Genomic DNA, 17,729 nt, shown 5'->3' with positions numbered 1-17,729 from the left:
TACCAGCCTTACAGTGACAAGCATGTACCGGACAGACCTTATCCTATGTCGGTCCGGTTTTAACATTGATGGCGTGGCCAGACTTTTTACAGTACCCGGCCTATCAAAGACATTTATCGTGCATCGGTGTAAATTTGAATATCCGAGCTGGGCCAACCTTTGCAGTCCTACATTGGACTGTACCGCTAATTTATAATTACTAAAGCGGCAGCGGAGTGTGCTATTTGACCTACCCCACTAGCTTAGTTTAGTGTAGTTTGAAACGTTAAACTCTGTAACATCAAGCTTGTTATGTAATTGATCAGCCTAGGGCTACAATTTTAATATTAGATTACTTACTCTCTATAGGATGTAAAGTAAAAACTCAAGCATACAAGGTTGCAAAGTTATACCGGTAAAATAAACGAGGTTATACTAGAACAGGATTGTATGGAGTTAAATTATAGGTTTACAATAAGTCCACACTACACTACAGAGACTGTTAAGGAATTATATATTCTAGTTTTATCAATAAAACGACTTTTAAGGTTTATTGTAATTTCAATGGAAATTTCATTTCAAGACGATTTCCTGTAAACCTATATTTAATTAATAATGTTGAAGATTTCGTTTTTTATCTAGATTGATGCCGCAATTTTTCTAGAGAACCCACAATTTGAAATAATCCATTTTTAAAGAAAAATACATCAATAATCATTTATTCCTGATAAGACAAAACTTTAAACCACCTGTAGTTAATCGGACATTCCAGTTTCAACACAATATGGGTTTCTTTTTTAGTCTAAAAAACTAGTTTCAGACAAGCGTAAATACGCCCTAGATATGCTTCAACGGCGCCTCTGTCTCTTTGGCGCCTGGCGCCAGTGGAAGTATATAAGGTCAGTTAATTTGTGTGAACCGTTAGTTTCAACTTCACCTTGGACATATCATGAATAGTCTGGTAGGAATAATTTGTTATGATTTAGAGACAGTTGGGACCATAAAGCTGTGGAAAATGAAGACGACGTTTATTAGATGTTAATAAAAGCAAGTAGTTTAACCAGTAGCTTAAGAATCAACTTATCTATAACAGTGGTAATCGATAATATCAATACAATGAAAACGACTTTTTATTTAATTTCGATTTACAAGTAGACAAGTAATCCAAGAGAAGCTTTTTTAATTGACAGCTTATCCATGTTGTTTAACAGCTTGATATAAATCAAAAATAAACTTCTAAATCAGTCTTCATTGTATTGATATAATCGCCTACCACTACTTAAAATTGTAAATTAAGCAAAGTCGTCTTTCTTTTCTACAGCAATGGGAAGAAAGTGAAATAAGACCATTTATTATTTTTCAGTATTTAAATGAGAAACATTGCTAGAGATTATTTTTTTTATCTGTTATGACTTTGATTTATTTATCTCTGAATTTATTCAGTGGTGATCTAAACAGCGGACTTATTGACTAAATATATTATCTATATTTAAATAGAAATGCTGCAATAAAGTGTTGTTATTGGTTACTGTAAAAACATTTTCAATGTCTAGCATGCACCTTCTTCAGTTATAGTTATAATTCATACAGAATCTAAAGCGACATATTTATATGGAAATGAAAGAGATTTATTGATAATTATTCTGCTGTTTATTTATTATTATTGTATTTTAAAAGTTTATTTTTAATTAATTGGATCAAATGGAGAAATGATGTCTTCTTCTATTTTGATGATTTTATTCTACAAAGATATTCTTATAGTTTCTTTTATGTTTTATTACATTTATAATGTTTCTCTAATCTATGATTTATTTCTTTATTCCAGATTCTTGTCTCAGCAGCCCTATCCTGCGTATCCTCGGTTCCCCTGGATGCAGGATATGGGATTCCTGTAGCTCCTGTTCTTCAAACACATGTTTTTCACAATGATCCAGTTGTGCATGCAGCTCCTGTTGTCCATTCAGCTCCTTTTTTCACAGTTCCCCAGGAACACTTCCCTGTTCAGATCATTCACTCCGCCCCTGCATCTGTAGTTCACTCAGCCCCAGTACCTGTAATTCATTCAGTGCCAACCCCAGTTGCTATCCCTTCTATTCCTTCCAGTCAGTTCCATGCTCAAGATGAGTTTGGCCAGCACAGCTTTGGATATCAGAATGAGAATTCAGCCCGTGTGGAATCTAAGGATGCCCTGGGTGTCACCAGAGGTAGCTACCAGTATGTTGATGCCAACGGTGTTCTCCAAACCACCACCTACATTGCTGATCCCATAAACGGGTTTAGAGTTGCTGCCACAAACATCCCTGTAGCTGTTGCTAACCCTGCCGTTGCTATCCAAGAAGCTGTTATGGAGACCCCTGAAGTTGCTGCTGCAAGAGCTGAACACTTAGCAGCTCATGCTGAAGCTGTTGCAACTCATGCTCTGGCTGAGAGGAAGAGACGAAATGCTGAACCTATTGAAGCCACATACGGATTACCATCCGCACCTGTCCTTGTTCACTCTGTTCCTACCCAATTTGTACACGCTGCACCTTTCCTCCAATCTGCTCCCTTAGTTCATGCTACTCAGCCAGTTTCCTTTTTCCACAATGCTCCTGCACCCCTGATCCATAGTGCACCTGCTCCTATCCAGGTAGTCCAATCTGCCCCTATTCACTCTGTATCTAGCCCTGTGATTGTATCAGCTCCTGCTCCCTTTTCAACCCCAGTTGCTCTCCCATCTATTCCCTCCAGTCAGTTCCATGCTCAAGATGAGTTTGGTCAGCACAGCTTTGGATATCAGAACGAGAACTCTGCTAGAGCAGAATCCAAGGATGCCTTTGGTGTCACCAGAGGTAGCTACCAGTATGTTGACGCTAATGGTGTTCTCCAGACCACCACCTACATTGCTGATCCCGTCAACGGATTCAGAGTTGCTGCCACAAACATCCCTGTAGCTGTTGCCAACCCTGCTGTTGCTATCCAAGAAGCTGTTATGGAGACCCCTGAAGTTGCTGCTGCAAGAGCTGAACACTTAGCTGCTCATGCTGAAGCTATTACTCAAGGAGCTGCTGAAGCATAAGAATCAGTTTTAATCTACCACCATCTTGTTTCCTATAGGCCTTTTTGGTTTTTACAACCTAGTTGGCGTTTTGTTGCCCAAGAGAGTTCATAGACATCCCCCTAGCTTGGCTCAAAGCAGAAGTTAGTAGTTTGAACTAACGTGAAGTTGAACATTTATAAAGCATCTTTATTTGTATATTTATTGACATATCATCTATGTGTAGAAATATAACTTCTATATACTAAAACAATTCATTCATATGTATGTTGATTATAGCCGGCCAAACGGTTGGACCGAATGGCCTGACATTTTTTGTGGACACTCATGGGTAGCCGGGGGGTGTTATAGGTATAAAAAAATTTAATATTTTTTTCATTTTTTCTTCCACAGGCAACGCCGGGCCTTCATCTAGTTTATATAATAATTGATATGAATCTTTATTTTTACTGCTAAACCAGATATTCTTTTCATTATATTTGTAACTCAGAGCGTGGATTTTTTAATTAGCACAAAGGAAGTTTCTCTCATTTGATAAACGTTCCAGATCCTTGTAGGGGTGTCATTTGCATCAAATCAATGAAAAGACGATATTTGCGCCATATTCCATTATGCAGTCACGGAATTGTATCGTCTCATATCACCCAGACGAACCACTGGTCCTGTCATAGCACCATCATAAGGGGACATCAGGTCTTGGCTTATGGCTGGCCTAACCCGCACACTTCCATACCTAGCAGATAGATTTTATCAATATGGTTTCCATTTTATTTTGATCTTTAAATTTTGCCAACTTTTGAATAACAACTAATTATTCAATAATAACTTACTCCTGAGGTGATTTGTTTAACTATTCCATGAGTTAAGTAAAAAATATACTACTCTACAGTGAAACCCAATAAACTTTGGAATTAGATGATGACTTTTATGACTTTGAAAAGTTCAATGAATATGAGTCACAACATTTGTTCAGATGTAAATAGACCCCATTAAATTAATATATGTTTTAATAAGTTACTATTATTCTATTAGTGACAACGTTAATACGCTTAAGTATCTCGAAAATGTCGTCTTCATATTCCACATTTTTCTGGTTCTCAATGTATAACAAAAAATTTATGGGGCGGTAAAGCTTAAAGCTAAGGTCTGATGACACTTCAAAGTCGACCCTGTCACACTTGTTGATGTATAATATGTCTACCTGGCAGACTGAGTATATCTTCCCTTGTACTCAGTTTTCTCTCCAAACTTACCCTCAGCCAGTTTCAAGTTGTTTAAACCAGTATACCTAAACCATTATTATATAGGATACCTAAACCATCATTATATTCACAAAAAGATCGGTTTTGTAAATTAGAACTTCGTAACATTTAATTTTCTAAAGATTTTTGACATTTGAAAAAAGCATATTTTTAAAAAACATATGTCGTCGATGCTCGTTAACAATTAGGAGCGGTCGTTAACAGTAATTAAAGAGCGTCTAAAACCAAAACGATCGGCTGTTATAACGAAACAACTCATAAAAAATAGCACTTCATTTTTAATTAAAAACGATTGTTTTCAAAAACAACTGTTATAAAAGTTTTTGTTAATGTTCGATTTTTCTACGTCTTAAACAAAACGATCAGGGTTCGTTTTTCAGAGGAGTGAAATCGGTCCTCTAAGCATTATTCACAAGGTCTCCCATAAAACCTCTAAATATCAATTAGAGTTTTTTCAATCTAACTCATGCTGTCGAGGAGGGTTAAAAACACGAACAAATTTTTACAACAATAAAATAGATAAATAATCTGTGTTTCATTTATCAAATAAATATCTATTAGAATGTTTTTTTAATGCTTTTTTTGAGATTTCTGTTTATTTCCGTCTTTTTTTCTGCTGCTGTACAATAGTCAATCCGCAATTGAAAATTATTTATTTTCAGAAGCAAAAAAATATCCGTTGCTTGTACCCCTAACCTGTCCTAGCCCCGGCGATCGGCCCCAAAGGACTAGACTAATAAATTGATCAATATTGAACCTGATGGGCTGTTCAATCTGCATTCCCTTATAATATTCATGGTTCTCTGTATCATGACTAAAATAAATAGATAATCATAAATGTTTATTTCTCAGGTTTAATTTAATCTTTTAAATTAAGTTTCCGCGTAAACTTTTCTTCTTTTAATTCAATTTTCGCATTTGGATTTTTCCAAGCCTAACATTTTCGGTCAAAATGTGAACTTATTGATTTGACTTTGTGACCTCGCAGATCCTCTAGTTTTAATGCTTGTAGTTGCATTATGCATATAAAAACTTAAACCTATCTTATTCTACTCAATAACTCTTCAGAAAGATTTTAGTTTGACATGAAGAGAATTAAGCCTTAGCTACTAACTCATATTTTCTAACCCCTTTCTATTGATGTATAAACCTGTGATATTTTAAACTTAGATTATTTGATCGAACAGGATTCATAGTTTGAAAGGGTCTACGACAAAGATTTGAAAATTTGAATTTGTGGCAAGGACATACTTTACCTTTATTAAGGTTGAAGTGACAAAGAAAAATCTAAATTGGAAAAAATTGTTTATCATTTTTCGGAGTTTTGGTGCAAAAATAGATGCTAAAGATAAAATATAGACAAAACAAGAAAAGCATGTTATTAATTGATTACGTTTAAGGAAAAAGTCGTTGTATATATCACTAAAATGAAGACGACTTCCAATTTCAATTTTTATTTCTACCAATCTATCAAACAGCATGGATATACGTAAACATGGAAACAAATAGAGGTTGTAAATTAAAAGTTTCTCTTTGTTAACTTGTAAACTTGTAAAATAGAAAAAGCTTGATAGAAATCAAAACATGAATAGAAAAGTCCTCTTCATTGTATTGATATAAACACCGAATACTGTTCCAAAAAAAACTATCTACTCATAAAACGCTAACAGATAAAATCAATATCATAATATTAATAATACCTAAAATTTAATCCTTGATATTCAAGATGAGACTCCCGAGCAAGTTTACTTAGATAATATAGAAATTAAGAGATACAGATACCTACATGAGGAACGAAAAAGAAACAAACAATTTTATGAAGCTAAAGCTAGGGACAAAATTAAATCTGAAAAGGCTTAAACCTACTCAATAAAGAGAAAATGTCTGTCCAAAAACTCTTTATCACTGCAGCTAACAAAAAAAAAATGTTATTTTGTAAATTAAAAAAAAAACTAACCTTGTCAGTTGTTTCTGTGTTTCCATTGATTTTACCAGGAAATGTTCTAAACAATCAATTTTTATTAAATTCCAATTGATGCATTTATAATCTGTAACATATAAGATAATTTTGTCATCAGTGAGACATACACAACTGTTGAATAGAAAGACGACATAAAGCAAATAATTTTATATTCAAAAGTCAAATCTGTTGATACACTACCCAAATGCTATATTTAGTGTTTATCGTGCTCTTTATAAAATCAAATCTTGGGTCATTTTTCTATTCCACAGTTTTTTGGTTATCGCCAATTACTGTGCAATCAAGAGGAATAAGATGGAAAAAATGCTAGGAAAGCTGTTTTTTAGAATGGTTAAATTCCTGATTTATTAACTATTCTGCCATCCATTAACTTCAGATTACCGCTTTTACTTCGATACTGAACAAAATTTATGCATAAGTTGAAAAGTTTGTTAAAGTTTTAAACTCCATTTCAGCAGTTTTTCTTCATAGTGTAATTGTTAATATAAGATTATCTACTTGTTTATAACATATAAGTACCTAATAATTTACCTAATAATTTTTAAATGTTTTTAACACAAATTTACTTAAGTAATTAATAACTTACTTAAGTATTTGCTAATTTTATTTTACCTTTTCAGGCCTGTCAAACTTCATATCTTTCATGTATTTTCCATTCTCAGTGCCTCCCTCAAAGTCTAAAAAGATTAAACATTTTTAGAATAATTTCACATTTTTTTTAAAAATTGAATAAAAATCCAAATCCAAATTTTCGTAAAATCTAAAAAACAAGGGAAAAAATTATTATTTTTCGATTTTAACAAAAATAAACATGCAAAATATAATCATTTTCTAATTTTCGTTAATTAATTGTAACAAACCAAAATTAGCTATTTCTTAGCTTTTATTATTGAAAAGTATGCAAAAAATAAACTCATTTTTACAATTTTTTTATAATAACAAAAAAAACCAACATTTAACATTTTTGCAAGTTTTTGATCAAACATAATAACCAAAATTGAAAAAAATAAAAAAAATATTATTTTTCGAAATTTTAGGATATTTGAAAAATACATAATATAAAGTTTTTACAGTAAATTTATATGAATTGAATAAAAAAATAACCTAATCCATTTGCTTTAATGTAATCTGATCGTTTCATATTATCAGCTCGTCTTCCGTATTTTGCACTACAAATATCATGTATATTTATAACATATGTACCGGAAAAGGGCATCTTAAAAATGTTACAACTAAGTTGATATATCTATCTATCGTATCTACAAAATATTTCCGATATAAAAGTTAAACAAAATCTTCTAAATAGAAATTATATTTATGTATGTCAGTTTTGAAATTTTTAACTATTTTCTTTAAAAGGAACATTAAATAAAGAATTTACAAAACTTTAAACGTGAAAAAAACTTGTCTTTTTTATATATATCTGTACTCTCTTTGAATTTCAAATATAGAAATTAAGAGATACAGATACCTACATGAGGATGAAACTTCATAGACGACTGTACAGAATATCATACTGTCTTTTTGAATCTTCAAATTTTAAGAGCTTCAGGTCGTCACCCTTTGTGGGTAACCCTGTCATATGGGAAAAAATGCGACTTGATACGACAGGGTTAATTCTATATTTATATGTTTTGAAATAATGTTCTCTGACAGCTTTACACTTGTATCTATCTTATTAAAATTCATAAAAATATACCGTTATATAAGTAATATAAATATGTAATTGTAAGCTTAATATTTAGTGACCCTCTATGCAATTGATGGCTTTGCCCGATTCAAAAAGGAACTCGTAAAAGTTTTTTTCTGATCAAGTAATACGATGTTAATGTGTACAATTTTACCTTTTAAGAGTTAAGAGCTGAGAACTTTAGAATGGTATATCAGGATTAATGCTTAATCCTCTCTTTTTGCTAATCTCGAGACTAACATAATCTCGAGATTATGTAGTCTCGAGATTTATTATTTAGATCAACAAATTTGATTCTAGGAACGCCGGATTTGTTCGTTTTCTTGACTGGAATGGCCTTCACTTAATATCTTAACCATTTATTAATTACTACTTTAGTTAAATTAGTTTTAAAAATCTCAAACTTATTATCACACATTTTTTTACCAACCAATTTACAAAATGGCGGACAACGAAATCTCCATTTGCTAGAAATTGCGGTGGTCTCTTATTGGATTGAATTTATTTTCAAGGCTGTCATTGGTCAATACTATTTACGTACTATATTCCTGCACTCTCATTGGAGAAAACAATGTATGGATATCCAAAGAGAGAGAAAAATAGTGGATAAAGGACTAAAATTAAAAGTTTTCACAGAGGATATTCGGATTAAGTAGTTGGGATTAAAGGTTATTCATTTTAAAGTTCCCAGCTCAGAGTCATTGTTCTTAGAGTTTCATTATTTATGGATAGCCCTGTTTTTACGCAGTATTAAAACAAGGTTGAAAGAAAGGAAACTGGAATATGTTTTCATGGAAACAAAGTTTGACCAATGAATTAGCAATGAATAATATAAGCGTAAACATTTAATAAAATTCTGTCTGTAATTCGAAAAATTCAACTTATGGGTAGAATCCTAATTAAATAAAAAGGACATTATAAAAATTGATTTTTTCGATATATTATAACACCAGGTTAATGATTCACAAAATTGTGAAATATGTTTTTTTTACAAAACAATTTGACGGAAATTCAATAATATATAATATACATTATAAACATACAGATATATTTCTACCTGTATTGTTCGTTAGTTTCTGAATCTCCAGCAATACGACCATCTAGGGGCTAAATATTTTTAAATTATTACAACTAGCTGAAATGCCAGGCGTTGCCCGTGGAATTTGAAAACAATCTAATTTGGAAACAATTTTATTCAAGACGTATCTATCCAGAGATGGAATTTAAAGAATTTGAGCCGCGGTTTAAATCTGCTAAAACCCGGTTTAAATTAAGCGCCGGCTTAGATCTTGAAACATTTTATACAATTTTAAGTGGAACTAACCTTATTTAAGCTTCGGCTTAAATTTAAACCGCCGCTCAAATTCTTTAAATTCGGCCACATGTCTTACTCGGTAGCAAGATCAAACAGAACCAACCTCCAATTCTAAATACCACACAGGCTATTTCTCAACCAGGCTTAACTCTCTGGTTCTAACACACAGTCCAAAATCTCAACCAGGCTTCACTCCCTAGGTCTGAAAGCCACACAGGCAATTTCTCAACCATAATTAACTGCCTGATTCTAAAGGACACTGCACAGTCTGAATCTCAGACTCTATATTCAACCAGGACGAGCTCTATATGTCACACAGGGACACAAGCATCCAATAATATAGGACTCAAGCTTAGACTCTACACTCAACCAGGACCGGCTCTAAATGCCACACAGGGACACAAGCATCCAATAGTATATGACTAACTCTGAGGCTTGTACTCAAGCAGGATTTCATCTTGTATAATTCAAAAAGGATCCAAGCTACCTTTCAATCTATATTCGATTCAATGCTAAATCAACTAGCAAAAATCTCCGCTCATATGTTTCAACGAGAACCAAAGCTGTCTTTCAAGCTTACTTAGGCTTCTGATAACGTAATTAAAAGCAGAGCCTCAATCAACTAACTTTATTCAATTAGCTTATTTTACAAAGTTAACAGAAAATGACGTAATTCAATTCCAACATTAGCAATGTACAACGTGATGCAATTTTACCGAATATCATGTTTGCCCACTCAGTTAAATACTTCCGGTTCTCAGATCCTGTACATATACACCCTGTAAATAAAGAATAAAACATGCTTTAAAAGAAACACCCTGTAAATATAGAATAGCTTTCCTTACTTAAAAACAACCCGTTAAATACAGTAATAAATCAACAATATAGATACTTATTAATATCAATATCCATGTAACAAAACCAAATTATTCTGTTTTTAAGACACAGGTTACGTTAGTTTTTGGTGGGTTATGCAGTAATTTGCAGTACACCGACCAAAGATATACAAGCGTTAAGTGGAGAGTTTGACGCTTATTTTCAAGAATGATTCACGTTTTTATAATGAAAACTTTTATTAAAAAGCAGCTAAAAGTTAATTATCTAAAATCAAAAATCAACCTTCTTTAAAATCAAGTCCATTATACTCCAAATTGGATTCTCTAGCCTGTCCTCTAACCAACACTCTTTTTCCATCCTAAAATGAATTGAATCATAAAATCAAACTTTTAGTAGTAGATTAAACTAATTATTTATTCGACTCTGGTTGCAAAGATATAAAGCTTCGACTTGAATTTGTTCGATTGAATTCGATGCACTTATTTGACATTAAATCAATTATTGACTTAATTAGTTTTGTTTAATCAGTAGATTTAGATCAAACATAGAATGGTCGGTTTGAAAAAGCAAGCAACATCAATTGACTATATGATACAGGGTGGTTATTTAAAAAAACGCGGTCAAAGGTTTAATTTTAGGAGTATGCTAAGAGTTCAAATAAGAAACCGTTCCAGCAAAACATTATTTAAAGAATCAGGATTTAAAAAGAGCCTCATCCTTAAAGGGAGTGACCGGCAATGTATGGTGGTTGAACTGAATTTGTAGTATTGTTGACAAATTTTCTAGGATTTATTTGAGACATATAAAACGTTTCTACGACGTATGTTTACTAAGTTTGAACTTGGGTGGGTACGTTTTCCAAATCGTTTTTTTTTATAATTAAATAACGACGACAAAAAATGTAAACAAAATTCTACAGTAAACTAATAAGTTGTTTCGGCACAGGTTGAGAAAATAAAAATTAACTCTTATCATCGAACATAAGTAATCTTATATAATTATTAGTTTCTATAATTTCTCATTATTCACAAAGATTATCTTAAAATTTTATTGAAAAGACGACATATTAAGAATTTGTAGAAATCTGCGAACAAATTTATGAAAACAAAAAATAATTGATTCTAAAATTGATTTATTGACAAATTTCTTTTGGGAATATGTTCCTAACCATTTAATTAGTTTACTGTATAAATTTTACTTTATTTTTCCTCGTCGTTATTTAATATTTAAAACCAATTCTGAAAACGTACCAACTCAGGAATTATACATCTTGGAAACGTTTAATATGTCTCAAATAAATCCTAAAAAGATTTTCTAGAATACTATACACTCAGTTCAACCACCATACATTGCCGATCACTCCTTGAAAAAAAATATTGTTGTCGCGATTTTTCTTATCAATGAATTAATCAAGGAATTAATACCCTAATCAAGTTATATTATATGATAAATGAATAGCTTCCAGTGGAATTCGTCCAATGGGTTATTTAGTTCTGTTTCCAAGGTGACTCAGCACCCGCTTGTGGTGGGGAGGGGGGCCTGTGTACGCCTCTGAATTACCTTCTCAATATAATGGTCCTGGGTTTCTGATTTTCCCACAGCCCGTCCATTCCTAGGAATATTATCCTCCTTCTTAACTCCTCTTTCTCTTTTCCCAATGTCATACTCCTGCAAATAAAAATAGATACAGGGTGTCCCGAAAAACATGACAGTTGGTTAATAGCATTTAATTTTGATAATTTTGATACTTCACATAATAGTTTCCTATGACCAGAATATTTCATTTTTTTTTTATGTGAAAAATGGATCCCATGGTCGGCTGTGACATCTTTCTGGTTCTTGGAAATAACTTTACCTTATGATTCTTTGGTTTAAACTATGTTAAAAATTTGAAGTACGGAGATTACAACTGTATTATTAGGAATGAATACAATAAACACATCTTCAAACTATTCCAACCTGAAATCTGCCGTGTTCTGTTCCCTTGGCAAAATCCAATCCATCATACTGAAAACATTTTAGAATAAAATTCCATTGTAAAATGTAATAGATGTGTGAGATGTATAATTTGTATAAAATGTATTAGATGTGTAAGATTTATAATAAATGATGTATAAGATGTATAAAATGTATTAGATGTGTAAGATTTATAATAAATGATGTATAATATGTATAAAATGTAATAGATGTGTAAGATGTATATGATGTTTAAGATGTATAAAATGTATTAGATGTGTAAGATTTATAATATTTGATGTTTAAGATGTATAAAATGTAATAGATGTGTGAGATGTTTAATATATGATGTTTAAGATGTATAAAATGTATTAGATGTATAATATATGATGTTTAATATGTATAAAATGTATTAGATGTGTATGATTTATAATTTATGATGTTTAAGATGTATAAAATGTATTAGATGTGTAAGGTTTATAATAAATGATGTATGATATGTATAAAATGTAATAGATGTGTAAGATGTATATGATGTTTAAGATATATAAGATGTATAAGATGAGAATCTGAAGTCCTAGGACAAAATGTCACTGGAAATAAAGTCCTGAGTTTAGATTCCTGAGAATTTTTTTCCTAAAATAATATAGGGGGTGATAATAAAGTCTCAGGAAATAAGATCACAGGAATTAAAGCCCTGAAAAAAAAATAATCTAAAAAAACAAAAAAGTTGTAAGTCTTGAGAAAATGAGATCAAGTCTTAGAGGTTTTCTTAGAAAGGACTTTTCTCCTATGCATCTTCATATTGAATGTAGCCAGGGGTGTTTTTATTGTCAAGTCCCTTTTTTCAATGGTTGTAAATATCCTTTGTTTCGATGCATTTTCCTCTAAAAGAGGACTTTTTTCCGGGGACTATTTTGTATAAAATCGTCCTGGAACCAGAAAAAAGTCTTTGAAAATAAATTCTCAAATTGATACTAATTTATTTCCAGAGAATTTGTTTAATGCCTTTTTTTCACGGGACTTTTTTAGTGCCAAAATTTAGGGCTTTATTTCCGAAAGAAGTTTTTTTTGGCAGTTAACATATGATGTATAAGATATATAAGATATATAAAATGTATACGATGAATAAGATGTATAAGATATATAAGATATATAAAATGTATACGATGAATAAGATGTATAAGATATATAAGATATATAAAATGTATACGATGAATAAGATGTATAAGATATATAAGATATATAAAATGTATACGATGNACAATATGTACGATACGATTAGAACACTTGTCAATCTACATCCAGTCAATTTACATTTTTGTCAACTTTATATATTGTCAATTTACTTATTGATCTTAACTAAAAATTCCATCTTCTATCTTTGATGCCCAAATAAAAAATTGGACGAAAAATATGTTTCGCTTGTTTTTTTTGTTTTGTTTTTTTAAATGTCTGCGTTACTGGGCGAAGCAAGCGGAATTTATTCAAGTGTAGCCGAAATGATGATATCTAGTCCTAATAGGTTTACAATTGCTGTTAAATCATGAATATAAGGTAAAATACAGTTTGAATTCCTTACAGTCTTTGAAATCTTGTCCTTTGTGGGTAACCCTGTATGTTCAAAATCCATATCGTTCATTTTTTCAATCGTAAAAAAAATGATTTTGTTCGTTCTCAAAATATCGTAAATTTTTGAACTTTTTCGTTCGTTTTCTCACTGAGCGATCGTTAAGTGAAATCGTTAATTCAATAAAATATTGCAGAACAAAAACAATAGATTTTTAAAAGTTTGTTTGAAAAAATTATTCGTTCAGTAAAAAAACAATAATTTTATAAAAATTTTGAATTAAAACTCTTTCGGAAAAATATCGGTTTTTAAGTTCCTTTGAACAAACAATTTGAAATCGTTGATTTTTTGTTCGTTTTAAAATAACGATAGTTTTGTTCAGCTTTCTGAAGATTCAAAGTTGTTCGTCAATCGTTATTTTTTTCTGAACGACATGTCACGATCAATGTCGTTCGCATTCAAAAATGTTGTCTGTTCACAAAAACGATTCCAATCTCTACTTTTGTATTTTATACTTTTTTAATTTTTGGCTGAAACCGTTTGACGGAGTTTTTTTCGACGTACACTGTGCACTGTAAACTCCGGTTCATTTCAAGAAACCGGCCGACTTTTAATCAACTAGACCCATGTCTGTCCAGTACAATTACAGACTATGTGAGGGAAAAGGGGACTACAGTACCCCAGATGAATGATCCACTTCTAAGTGCAATATATATGTGTGGAGTTTACAGAGTATACAGTTTTGACATCCTTTTGTCGGGTCCGACTTAAATTGTTCTACCTCAAAATGGTTTGATGGTTTTATAGGTTGACCCCTCTCCACATCTTTAGGTACATAGGTCAGCTTGGATATAGAGGTCCCATCTATACCTCTCTCCTAAAATAAACAAGGATTTCACAATTTCATGATGACAAGGCCTGATTCACAATGGTACTCTTAAAAGCTTTGTCTGATTAGGTATGAATTTGATATCAATATTTATAATTTTGAAAACTGATTATTTTCGAATGTGGTTTATTTACTAAAGCTTTTTCAGAAGGTAAAAGCTTTTAATGCTCGTGGGGGGGGGGGGATCGATCAGATAAAGGTTTAAAGGGTAACGTTGTTAATCAGGCATTGCCATCTTTGCATTGAGAGTCATTTGAAATTACGCTTACAGTCCCTTTAAGTGGAAAGTTAGACTTTGCATGTGTTTCTTTTCCCAAAATATTGGGTAAAATAAATATTCTTTAATTCTTTGAAAAATTCTTACAAAATGTACATAAAAAGATAAGTTAGAAAGGAGTTTGACCTGTTCTAGATTATCTGATGGTTTTCTGTATGTTTCCCTTCCTCCCTCCTTAGCAACATATAGGTCGTCATACTCAGATGGGTTCCATTGACTCCTTAACATCGAGTAGTTATTAGCTTCCTAACATCGGGTAGTTATTAGCTCCCTAACATCGAGTAGTTATTAGCACCCTAACATCGAGTAGTTATTAGCCTAACATCGAGTCAATAGTAGTTTTTTCCTAAACATCGAGTAAAAATTTACCCTAACATCGAGTAGTTATTAGCTCCCTAACATCGAGTAGTTATTAGCACCCTAACATCGAGTAGTTATTAGCTACCTAACATCGAGTCAATAGTAGTTTTTTCCTAAACATCGAGTAAAAATTTACTCCTAAACATCGAGTAGTTGTTGACTTTTTAACATCGAGTAGATTTTGAAAATCCTAAAGCTATTAAACGAAGCTTTTTGGGGACTGTTTCTAACTTTAACAAACGTGCAGCTTTTAGATCTATTTCGAATTGTAAATAAGCGTTCTAAAAAATAATTTTATTGGTTATTTTTATACTTTAAATTAGCAATTAAACGACGCCCCCCCCCCCCGGGGTAAAGGGGGTAAATGGGATTTCTAAAACTTTTTCTAGAACAATGGTGAGTGTGTCGGCTAAACCATAGTAATGATTTATTAATCAAACCCGGACATAATTAATGAACAGGCGTTAAACTATATATTTCTTATAAATAAATATTCTTTTCAGGTATTTATAATTCTTAAAAAGAATTGTTAAATTTTTTTGTATTTATCAAAATTACTTTTCTTGCTACATCATGATTTATTCTCCTTACTACTCCTACTCCTACTCCTACTCCTACTCCTACTCCTACTCCTACTCCTACTCCTACTCCTACTCCTACTCCAACTCCTACTCCTACTCCTACCTGGATGGTACTCCTAAGGCTGAGGGGCGTCTATAAGGATTTCTCCGATCATAAATACTTCGTGCTCTGAATTATTTAAAGAATTTTTTTTTAATGTCTTTTTGCAGATATTTATACTTTCAGATTTCTATAAATAGGAGTTTTGTAAACACAATTTTTTTAGCATCTCTGTTAAAATATAAACATCGAAAACTGCTTACAATTAATTTTAGAAACACTTTTTGTAATTTAACAACTCAAAGAAGTTTCGTTTCTTAATTCTATGTTTATTGGGAACCCTGCTTACTCCATTTTGTACAGAGGTGTAGTGCAGTTTCTAGGAGAAACAACCTCAGGCTAAGTTTGTTTATTTACCGCCCGAAAACTGTACTGCACTTTTTGTAAACAAAGCTATGTACAGTGAGCACCAAAAATCAATGGAATAGGAAGACGACTTTTAGACTCAAGTTATGACTAATAATTAAATAGTTTATCGAATATGATACACAGCAATATTGCAATGTCAACAGACCCTAAATAAGTCATTTAATAAGTCAATATTAAAACTATTTGCTTTGCAACAACATCAAATACACTTTTATATTGATATAATGTCGTCTTCCTTTTCACAGTTTTCTGGTTCTCACTGTAAGGGTGTCCAAAATTTAAAAGTTTGCATGAATTTATAGTTCATTAAAATTACCCATATTCTGTTTTTGTTTCGGCCATTATTTTAGCTCTTTATTATAAAACATTATTTCTGAAAAGTAACAAATAGAATAATTTCAAGAGAAAAATAAATACTAATGACATGAAATCAGTGAAGGAAAATTATAAACTAAAATACGGTGGTAGGCAAATATATCAATTGAATGGAGACGACTTTTTTTTAAGTTTTAATTTTTAACAAGCTTTTTTTGAATTTCAAGTTTACAAGTAAATAAAGTAAAGCTTGTTTTAATTGACAGTTTCTCTTTGCTTCCATGTTTTAGTGTATCCATGTTGTTTAAAAACTTAATTTAAATCAAAATTGAAATCGAAATTCATCTTCAAATTATTTTCCTAATTTTGCCCTTTTTTTCCAGAAAAAAAGTTTTTATAGATTTAATTGGTTACAATTACAAATTTTTGCTTTGTTAATTATCTCAGAGTAAGATGTGTATAATAAACCAGTGCAAGGTTTATGCACTTTAGTTCATCATGATATCATATCAAGATATACACATTAAACCAACCAACTTTCAGATTTGGGTTATTGTGTACATTCTTAGGAGTTAAGATAAGCTACAAAGGGAGAGGATTAAAGGGAGTGTTTGCGAAAAATGAAAGGGGTTATAAGCTTAATGCGATAAAAAAGCGCTTTTGATCGCTACTAATCTTACTTCTATCTGTTGCGTCTAAAAGGAGAAAAGCGAATAAGACTCTCAAATATATAAGACTCAATCAATCTTATTTTAAAAGTTTTAGTGGTCTTTACAGTCTCATCCTTTGTGGTATCCATGTACCTTCAAATTTGGAGAAATCGAAAGATAAGTTAATTGGTTTATATGCACTTTTTTTAAAGTGTGCTATTAAAAATCTTTGATGATTGATCTAAAACTTAGTATATAAAATTTTAAACAGAGAGAGAGAGAGAGAGAGAGAGAGAGAGAGAGAGAGATAGAGAGATATATATATATATATATATTAGGATGCTACACACTCATTTTCTATTTTAATTGTAAACATATTCATAGATTTCATAAAAAAATATCCTCCATTGCAAAGAGAATAAGTTTAACTCGTGTTTTAAAAGTTTCCTGCTCCGTTATGGTTGTTGTCTAGTAACAGTATTAAACTGAACAATAAAAGAATACGCCACTCGGGTTCCCAGAGTCTATGCATTCTTAATCAAATCAGAACTTTCCAGGCCA

At 31.6% G+C, this 17,729-nt stretch overlaps 2 protein-coding genes and 1 long non-coding RNA gene across 4 annotated transcripts; 1 reads left to right on the top strand and 2 right to left on the bottom strand.

The window, feature by feature from the left end:
- Positions 1 to 842: 842 nt before the first annotated feature.
- On the top strand, positions 843 to 3,266 carry LOC111698474 (uncharacterized). The gene is made up of 2 exons (XM_023468824.1): positions 843 to 940; positions 1,805 to 3,266. The coding sequence occupies exons 1-2, from the start codon at positions 929 to 931 to the stop codon at positions 3,035 to 3,037; spliced, it is 1,245 nt and encodes a 414-aa protein (XP_023324592.1). The 5' UTR covers positions 843 to 928; the 3' UTR covers positions 3,038 to 3,266.
- A 3,346-nt stretch (positions 3,267 to 6,612) lies between these two features.
- LOC111698473 (uncharacterized) lies at positions 6,613 to 9,875 on the bottom strand. 2 transcript variants are annotated; one of them, XR_002764539.1, is made up of 5 exons: positions 9,752 to 9,875; positions 9,007 to 9,056; positions 7,364 to 7,428; positions 6,872 to 6,936; positions 6,613 to 6,656 (listed from the first exon to the last, which is right to left on the bottom strand). It is a non-coding gene; the product is annotated as an uncharacterized LOC111698473 (long non-coding RNA). The 2 variants fall into 2 exon arrangements; XR_002764540.1 differs by lacking the exon at positions 9,752 to 9,875 and adding an exon at positions 9,368 to 9,683.
- Positions 9,876 to 9,918: 43 nt separating this feature from the next.
- Positions 9,919 to 16,578, bottom strand: LOC111698488 (uncharacterized). The gene is made up of 8 exons (XM_023468837.1): positions 16,520 to 16,578; positions 15,838 to 15,903; positions 14,920 to 15,013; positions 14,409 to 14,504; positions 12,061 to 12,108; positions 11,662 to 11,769; positions 10,384 to 10,459; positions 9,919 to 10,028 (listed from the first exon to the last, which is right to left on the bottom strand). The coding sequence occupies exons 1-8, from the start codon at positions 16,543 to 16,545 to the stop codon at positions 9,919 to 9,921; spliced, it is 624 nt and encodes a 207-aa protein (XP_023324605.1). The 5' UTR covers positions 16,546 to 16,578.
- Between the last annotated feature and the right edge of the window lie 1,151 nt (positions 16,579 to 17,729).

The sequence above is a fragment of the Eurytemora carolleeae genome, unplaced genomic scaffold (genome assembly GCF_000591075.1).
Source record: "Eurytemora carolleeae unplaced genomic scaffold, Eaff_2.0 scaffold167, whole genome shotgun sequence".
In the NCBI taxonomy this organism is placed as follows: Eukaryota; Metazoa; Arthropoda; class Copepoda; order Calanoida; family Temoridae; genus Eurytemora; species Eurytemora carolleeae.
The sequence above is the reverse complement of the archived record's forward strand: the minus strand, read 5'-3'. Positions and strand labels throughout refer to the sequence as shown.